Below are 8748 nucleotides of genomic sequence, written 5' to 3'. Positions count from 1 at the left end.
CAGATCAAAACCATAGGACCAGTCTAGATAAAAATAATATCCAACACATTTTAATGTTGTTAATTTTTTCTCCAAATCCCAAACTCTGCATTGTACTGAAAATAAGAGTGTTCAACTGAATCGAAAGCCTTGTAAAAATCAAGAAAAAGTATTAATCCCTGTTCATCAATAAAATTAGTATAATCTAATAAATCTAGAACTAGTCTAATGTTATTATGAATGAGTCTTCCTCTTAAAAAAACGGACTGTGTCTCACTAAAATTACGTCTAATGTTCCTTTTTTGAGTCACAGACCCATAAAATATCTTATAATCTGTATTTAATAAAGTAAGAGGCCTTAAATTGTCCAACTATCTTTTGTCTTTGCCTGTTTTTGGGATTAGTGTGATCACTCCCTGTTTAATGGTCGTCATCAGTTCTTTTCTCTCAATACATTCTTTAAGCTCTTCAAACAAAAGCACTCTTACAGCCTCCCAAAAGTATTTATAAAAATTAAGAGTAAGACCATCTGACCCGGGAGATTATTATTATTATTATTATTATTTAAGGCCATTCTCTTAACCGCTTCATCATATTTATTTATTTAATTTTGTCCCTTTTAATCCGCCACAGCTTCCGGGTTCTATATGATTTTTCAAACATGGCAGGGGTCGGAACCAAAGTACTGCCCGTGTTTCCAGACGGATCAGGATGGGGGCTGCCCGCGGGAACCCTGTGTGAGATGGCGGCTAACGCTCGGAGTGTTTAGGAGGTTTTTAGCTCCCTTACCGAATCAAACCACCTGCCTTACTGGATTCTGTTTGTGAGCCGTTATGGAGGGCGGTAAGCCGAACCTGGCGCTGGTCTACCAGGCGGTCCAGGCTCTGTACCACGACCCGGACCCTGCTGGGAAGGAACGAGCCTCGCTTTGGCTCGGAGAGCTCCAGAGATCGGTAGGAAGATGGGAGAGGCCGGTGCGGCGAATTGGAGGGCGGTACCGGTTGGGTATAATGTTGGACGTAATGTAGGTGGACTGAAGTTAACTGTCTCACCTGTGTGGGACATGGACAGGTTGTGTGAACTGCGCAGTCTCCGAGGACACTGTAGTTCCTGTTAGCATGGCCGCTAAGCTAACAAAATGAATGGGTCCAAACAGAAACCGACTTGACTGTTTTGTAATAATCATAACGACTCGAATGCAAACACCATTTATAAAATTAGATTTTAGTTCTTAGGTTACACATATTTTAATTTATTTGACGGAAATGTTTTAACTCCGGTAGGCCATAAGCAGAGCTCAGACTGACACAGCTGCTGTTGCACACCAACAAGTCCAGAAAAACTAAAATCCTTTGAGTGCATGTGCATGTTACGGGATGTTTTAAATTTCAACATAATGCTTTATGATTGGCGTACTGTTTTATGTAAGTGATGTTAATTATGTGTCTATATTACAGCTCTCATAAATAAGACTCACAATAAGGTTACCTGCCTAAGAGTAAATAAATGTGATGACATCACTTCCTGTCCTGTGTACAGATGTTTGCCTGGGAGATCTCAGACCAGCTCCTGCAGCTCAAACAGGATGTGGAGTCATGTTATTTTGCTGCTCAGACAATGAAGATGAAGATCCAGACGTCTTTCTACGAGCTTCCATCTGAGACCCATAATGCACTGCGAGACTCCCTGCTGACCCACATCCAGAACCTCAAAGACCTGTCTCCCATCATTGTCACACAGGTAACTTCATGTGATCATTGAACAGAGGCTATGGCTTTGGTTTGTGTTGAACTCAGGTATGTGGTTTCTGGATTTTGTTTGCTTCAGAGACTTTTAACAAATGTTTGTGTATCCAGAGGAATGACACTGCCTTTACATGTCACGTTGTTCATACAGCTTTAACTCTGGTCAGATCTGTTGAACCCCCACTCAAGTTGGTGTTGTATGTCTTTATACATTTGAACGCCTGTGTTGTTGAAATTTTGTTATGTTTTTAAGCAAACTAGAGGAATTCAGCATGTTATAAATTTAACTTAAACAAGAAGAAAGTAGTTTGGAAGTAAAATGAGATGTTTACAGTGGGTTTGTGCTGTCTCAGCTGGCGCTGGCGATTGCTGATCTTGCTCTTCAAATGGCGTCGTGGAAAGGATGTGTTCACACGCTGATAGAAAAGTAGGAATTCACACGATCACCCTAACTGTTAACACACTGGCTGCTCTGCAAAGATTCTCCGACTCACCTGTTGTTCCTGTGGCTCCGCCTCTTTCAGATACAACAATGACATCAGTTCGATGCTGTTCCTTATCGAGATTCTGACTGTTCTACCAGAAGAAGTTCACAGCCGATCTCTGAGGATTGGAGCCAATCGGAGAACAGAAATCATTGAAGACCTGGCGTTTTACTCCACCACCGTGGTCACACTGCTGGTTAGACTGTCCTCTATGTGTCCACAGTTTGTCTTTCTGTCTGACTCTGGTTAGACCGTCTGTCTGTCCTTTACCTGTCTCTCTTCATCCTGGCTTTCTCCAGTCTGTCTCTCTGTTATTCCAGAGTAATCCCTGACGCTGTACCTCTGTAAATTCTGAAGCAGGTCTTCAATAACCCCTGACTCTGGACCTTAGTAATCTCCATGTTTTGACTCTGTCCTCCTTCGTCCTCAGACATCCTGTGTGGAGAAAACTGGGACTGATGAAAAGATGCTCATCAAGGTCTTTCGGTGTCTTGGCAGCTGGTTCAACCTGGGAGTCCTGGACAGTAACTTCATGGCCAGTAATCAGCTGCTGATGGTCCTCTTCCAAATCCTGGTGAGCTTCAGTCTCTGAGCACAGATGTGTGTGGAAGACCGAGGGTCTGGTGCAGATGTAGTTTGTTCTTTAGCTTATTTGATCATTTCTGTTTGTTTGTGCAGCAGAGGGATGAAACCTCGACCAATTTACACGAAGCAGCATCGGACTGCGTCTGCTCAGCCCTCTATGCCATAGAGAACGTGGACACCAACATACCTTTGGCTCTGCAGCTCTTCCAGGGTGTTCTGACGCTGGAGACGGCTTATCACATGGCTGTGGCTCGAGAAGACCTGGACAAGTAAGATCTGAGGCACGGCCTTTTAGTGGACTTTTTTTTTTAAATCGTCATCATTGTTTGTTTTGTGTCCGCAGGGTGTTGAACTACTGCAGAATCTTCACAGAGCTCTGCGAGACATTTCTAGAAACCACAGTTAGGAGTCCGGGTCAGGGGATGGGAGACTTGAGGACACTGGAGCTGCTGCTGATCTGTGCAGGTCACCCGCAGTATGAGGTACCACAAAAACCAGCACACTCAGAGTCCTGAATCCAGGTTTGATGTTGAGGGTCTTAAAAACAGTGAAGTGTTTGTACCTCTTTAGACTGCACACCATGAACAAACCTCAGAACTATGCAACAATGTGAACTCCTCACTTTACTCTTGGTTCTGATTGGAAATCTGTTTATGAGTCTTGGTTCTGATTCTAGTGTTTGTGTTCCAGGTTGTGGAGATTTCTTTTAACTTCTGGTATCGTCTGGGAGAACACCTGTATAAAATAAATGATGCCCACCTTCATGGTATCTTCAGACCGTACATACAAAGACTGCTCCACTGTTTGGCCCGACACTGTCAGCTCGACCCGGACCATGTATGAAACCAGGACCATCTTAAGCTGTTGGAGGTCTCATTCTAAAAGCTATTTTCTATTTTTGGTTCTAAAGTTTATTTGGCCCGACAGGAAGGAATCCCGGAGGAAACGGACGATTTTGGGGAGTTCCGGATGAGAGTGTCGGATCTCGTTAAAGACGTTATTTTTCTTGTTGGATCCCTGGAGTGCTTCTCTCAGGTACCTTTGGTTTAGCACGAGGATCTGTCCTCCCCACCGTTTATGTATGAATTAACATCTGTCGTGTATTCCTTCAGTTGTATTCTACTTTAAAAGACGGGAACCCCCCCTGGGAGGTGACTGAGGCTGTTCTCTTTATCATGGCTTCGATCGCTAAAAGTGTCGACCCGTGAGTGTCTGAGGAGGCTAAACGTAGGCAGGTATACAGATGTAAGCAGCTGCTGACGCATTCCTCGTGTTGTTTTTCAGAGATAACAACCCGACTGTGGCAGAGGTTCTACAGCAGGTCGTGTTACTTCCTGAAAGTGTCCACATGGCAGTTCGGTACACGAGCATCGAGCTGGTTGGAGAAATGAGCGACGTTGTGGACAGAAACCCGAGATTTCTGGGTATGGGGATGTGTTTAAAAAAAAAACAGTGCTAGGGTGCAGAAAAAAAATCAGTTTTTTAAAGCATCTAGATTCTTAGTCATTGCGATTCTGAATAGATTCTAAAGGCCCATAAATCGATTTTAAAATGCATTTAAGTCTTATATTTTTTCCACTCCTACTCCTGAGCGTACTGCATATCGCATTACATGTCCGCTCAACCGCCGTAGAATTGAGCCATGTAGGCCACCGTACAGCAGCTAGTTAGCCAGCTTGAATGGAGCCTGCTAGCATGGAGGAGGGAGACAGCGCGATTCAACCCACTGCTTCGTCTTTAAAAGTCATTTCAGATCCTACAATGTCCCGGGGGAAGACAAAGCTTCACAAGAGCACGGTTGTTTGCAAGAAGTGTAAAATAAAATAGCGGGGCAGTATTTTGGAAATACGACGAAATGTGCGGAAGATGAAAGTGAAGCAGCCAACCAGTGAACTCTGCAACAAACTTCCAGCTGCTTCTCTAAAGGCTGTGAAGAGTTCCCTCTCCATCTCCTGCTGCATCACAAAGGATTTATGATCAGACAGCTCAGTGGAGGTGACGGGTTCAGGTTTATTTTTAATTCGCTGGATCCAACGTACGTTATTCCTTCACGTAGATTTTTTGTCTATTTTGCGATAAAGCAGCAGCACAACTTCACCATGAAACAACAAACGGGAGAAGCTCTGATGCAGCTGCAGATCAAAGGTAACTGTTTTTATCATATTATACTAAAACTTATAGACAAGTTATACAACAAACTTTATGTAATTTGTCTTTTTAACAGGTTGAAGAGGACAGATGAGACACATCTCCTGGAGCCACTTCTAAATGATACAGTTTATGGTTTATAAATTATTGCAGTTCAGAAGAGGTTTTTGTGCAGGTTTTGAAATTTTGTTAAAGATTTACCTAATATAAATCAATATGGTTTAGACTGTAAAGTCTCTATATTTTGAAAATATAGCAAATGTTGGAGCAATATGGTTAAAAATAACTGAAGTCTGTATTTTATTTTGAGTTAAAGGTTATTGTACTATGGTAGACTAAAGTCTGTTTACTTTTATATTTATATATTTTGAATTATTTGTCAGTGATGGACTGGAGACTCATCCAGGTGTCCCCCGCCTCTCACACAGTGATGGCTGGACATGGGCACCAGTGATACCAGTGACCCGTAAAGGAAGAAGTGGGTAAAGATGGATGGATGGATGAATTTTTTTTTGTTCCTAGATTTTTTTTTTTTTTTTAGAAAAATCCAGGCAACTAAGCTAACTTAAAAATTTAAATAATTTTATGCACTCCTATATTTGTTCCTGTTTTTGGTAAAATATAAAATGATGCAAAAAGATTTGATGCAGTACAGAACCTAAAATTGTTTTAAATAAATGTTCTATTTGTTTACATTGTTGTTTAATCTTTTCAGCTTGTCAGTTACATAATTAAAACAACATTTATGACCATTTCAATTGAAAAATCATTTCTAAATCGAAAATTGTTTCTGAATCGAAAAATCGATTTTGAATCAAATTGTGACACCAAAAATTGGAATCGAATCGCCAGACACTGAGAGATTCACACCCCTAGATGGGGACTTGAAGTTCCAACAGTCCAGTTTAGCAAAACCTTTAGATCCCACAACTAAATGTTTGATTCATTGTCTGACTCTATCATCTCCAATTATCCCTTCCTCTGCCGTCAGTCCTGTTTCCATGGAAACGTTCATCATACAGTGATTTCATACTATAGCCCGCATCTTCAGCTTTTGATTAACATAAATGTGCAGATAATTTGAAAGGTATTCCAGATTTATTTAATCTAATTTTAAGTACAAGCTTTAGCAACTCTCGGTCACTAAATGTCTCCCTGAGTGCAGTGATGACACTGACAGTTTTTATCTGCCAAATGTTTGAGTCTAAAATTTCTAGATTTAGACCTTCAAGATGTTGACTTTTGAAGAAGTGCCTTTGTTAGTTGAGAGGTGGTAATCCCACAGCGCTGAACAGGCTCATCCTGAGAGTTTGGATTTTAGCTAAACCATTTTAGCCTCATTGAAACTGCTGTTGAAGCTCTTGGTGCCAAAGTTCACCATGCTACTTTTTTTTATAGATCAAGGCTTTCCACTCTGTCCACCATGGGGTTTTGTGTCAGAGGCTTTTGAACGTAGGCCATGGTTTTCAAACAGTTTCTCTTCCCATTGGTACACATCTTTTTACAAATCCATCATCATGTTCGTCTTGTTACAGGACTTGTTAGTAAACAGCGCCATCGCAGCCTTCACTCTCAGGCTTCTATCAGCTTTAGCGTTTCACGAGTGCATTCTGAGCAGGCTCAGAATGCACTCGTGAAACGAACTACAGCGAAACCAGAACCTGTCTAGTCTCATTACCCTCTAGTCTCTAATCTAGTCTCTTGCTCATGTTCTTCTTGAGTTTTTCAATTGTTCTTACTTTTATGTCAGAGTAGCTTATGTTCTAACATTTTTGTATGGTTGTGATTATTTTATACTAAAGTATTTTACTGATTGTATTGTTTTATTTGTGCATTAAAGGTCTATCTTGTAAATGAGACAGTTAAGTTTCAGTATGACTTACCATATTTTTCGCTGTAAAAGTGACTTTTTTTTTTCTTCATAATTTGCATGCCCTGCGACTTACAGGCTGAAGCAACGTATTTGTGGATTTTTTTTCCCCCCATATTTGTAAACCAGTTTTTGGCTGAGATGACAGTTTTCATTAATTCTGACTGAAAAAAACTTCAACAGTACCACTTTCAGCCACTAGATGGCAGCAGATTAGTAGTAGCAATAAAGCATACTGTTGGGGAGTGGTGGCGCAGAGGTTAGAGAAGGTGGGCCTGTGATCGGAAGATCGCTGGTTCAACCCCCTATATCGACAACATCAAAAATGTGGGTGGGGTAGGTGAAGCACCCACACCTGCCCCCACCCTCATTCGTCCCACTCTGGGCCCTTGAGCAAGGCCCTTAACCCCAACCATCTGCTCCTCCGGGTGTCCTAGATAGCAGCTCTCTGCTCCACACAGAGGGCTGTGGTAGCTCGGTGGTCTGTGGTTGCGTCAGGAAGGACATCCGGTGTAAAATAACTAGGGATGGGGCCGATCCAGTATCGGTATCGGGCTCCGATACCAGCATCATTTACGTATCGGATTTTCCGATCGAACCTGGCGATATTTCTGATCCATGATGCATGTCTGTGGTTGCGCTGCTCGTTGGCTTCAAACTATGGAACGGATTTCCTGAACGGAGGCGTGTCTCGTGGACCAAGAGTAATAAGACCCGCCTCAAATTCAGGAAGTCCATTTCATAGTTTGCAGCCAGTTACAACGTGAGGACTGAGTTAGCAGCACTGTGGCTAACAGCTAACAAACTTTTCATCTAAACATGTCCGCTGTGTGGAAATATTTTACACTAGAAACACCATAAAACAAGACGGCAATGTGCAATGTCTGCAGAGCCATAGCGCCACATTAAACTGCAGTAAAATTAGTTTTATGTTGGACATTCGAGCTCCGGGGCTTCAGCAGTCTGTTATTTTCGTTCAGTCCGGAGAAGGCTGTCTGATTTCGGTCAGCCACGCTCAGTCTGTCCGTGTTGGAGGAGGGGCAGACTGAGCTCGGCTCACCGAAATCAGACTGCCTTCTCTGAACGAAAATAACAGACCGCTGAAGCCCCGGAGCTCGAATGTTTACCGAGAAGTTGCTCAACTTCATCGTAATTAATGACCAAACACTATCAGTTGTAGAAAACAAAGGATAGTTTACTAGGGCTGCAACAACGAATCGATAAAAATTGATGATTAAAAGCGTTGGCAACGAATTTCGTTATCGATTCGTTGTGTCGCGCGATTATGCATCTTTCACGGCGCTGCTGAGCCATTTCGTTTTGTTCACGGGCAGTTCATTGTCAATGCTGACTGACTGAATAAAGTTTGGAAAAAAAAAAACTGCAGCGCGAGTTGAACAGAGCGAGGGGGGAGCAAAGCAGTGGCGGTGTTTTTAAAGGAAATTTAAGTAAATTTTACAAATGACTGACGCAGCAAAAACTGTTCGACCCAAGTCCTCAAAAGTGTGGGAGAACTTCACAAAGATAAAAAATGAGAAACATGCAGCTTTGAAAAGTGATGACACGACACGAGAGAACCACAGACATAAACGTAAACATGTCGGAGTCACAAGCTGCAGCTGATACAACATGTCTTACTCCCAACTCGTGTTGCAGGTGAGTCTCTACAATTTAACACATTGTTCTGTTTCAAGAGAGAAACGTACCGTCAGTCTGTCTGGTAGATGAAGCTGTTTGTTTGTTTGTTTATCTGATTAATGACGGCGATAAAGAACGTGCTACTTTTTATTTTATTTAATTGGTACAAGCAGTGTTTAAATGTGATTTATAAATAAATCTAACACAAAGATAATAATTTAATGATTAAGCTTCAACTTTTAATTTGCTGGCAAAGTCTGAAGACACTGCAGGTATGGCTGGATGAATTGCATTTAAA

The 8748-nt window shown here is 41.9% G+C and overlaps 1 protein-coding gene across 1 annotated transcript in view; it reads left to right on the top strand.

Annotated features, from left to right (window-relative positions):
• Positions 1-688: 688 nt before the first annotated feature.
• tnpo3 (transportin 3) overlaps positions 689-8748 on the top strand; it is a 99324-nt gene continuing 91264 nt past the window's right edge. Inside the window, exons 1-11 of the mRNA XM_037696060.1 lie at positions 689-932; positions 1519-1719; positions 2078-2151; positions 2249-2405; positions 2640-2783; positions 2888-3063; positions 3138-3276; positions 3485-3631; positions 3722-3829; positions 3907-3998; positions 4079-4218. Coding sequence (XP_037551988.1) covers positions 813-932; positions 1519-1719; positions 2078-2151; positions 2249-2405; positions 2640-2783; positions 2888-3063; positions 3138-3276; positions 3485-3631; positions 3722-3829; positions 3907-3998; positions 4079-4218 — 1498 coding nt within the window. The 5' untranslated portion in view covers positions 689-812. The remainder of the gene's footprint in view (positions 933-1518; positions 1720-2077; positions 2152-2248; positions 2406-2639; positions 2784-2887; positions 3064-3137; positions 3277-3484; positions 3632-3721; positions 3830-3906; positions 3999-4078; positions 4219-8748) is intronic.

This window comes from Nematolebias whitei, chromosome 22, assembly GCF_014905685.2.
Source record: "Nematolebias whitei isolate Nwh7 chromosome 22, NemWhi1, whole genome shotgun sequence".
Classification (NCBI taxonomy): domain Eukaryota; kingdom Metazoa; phylum Chordata; class Actinopteri; order Cyprinodontiformes; family Rivulidae; genus Nematolebias; species Nematolebias whitei.
This window is presented reverse-complemented; position numbering and strand designations above follow the sequence as displayed.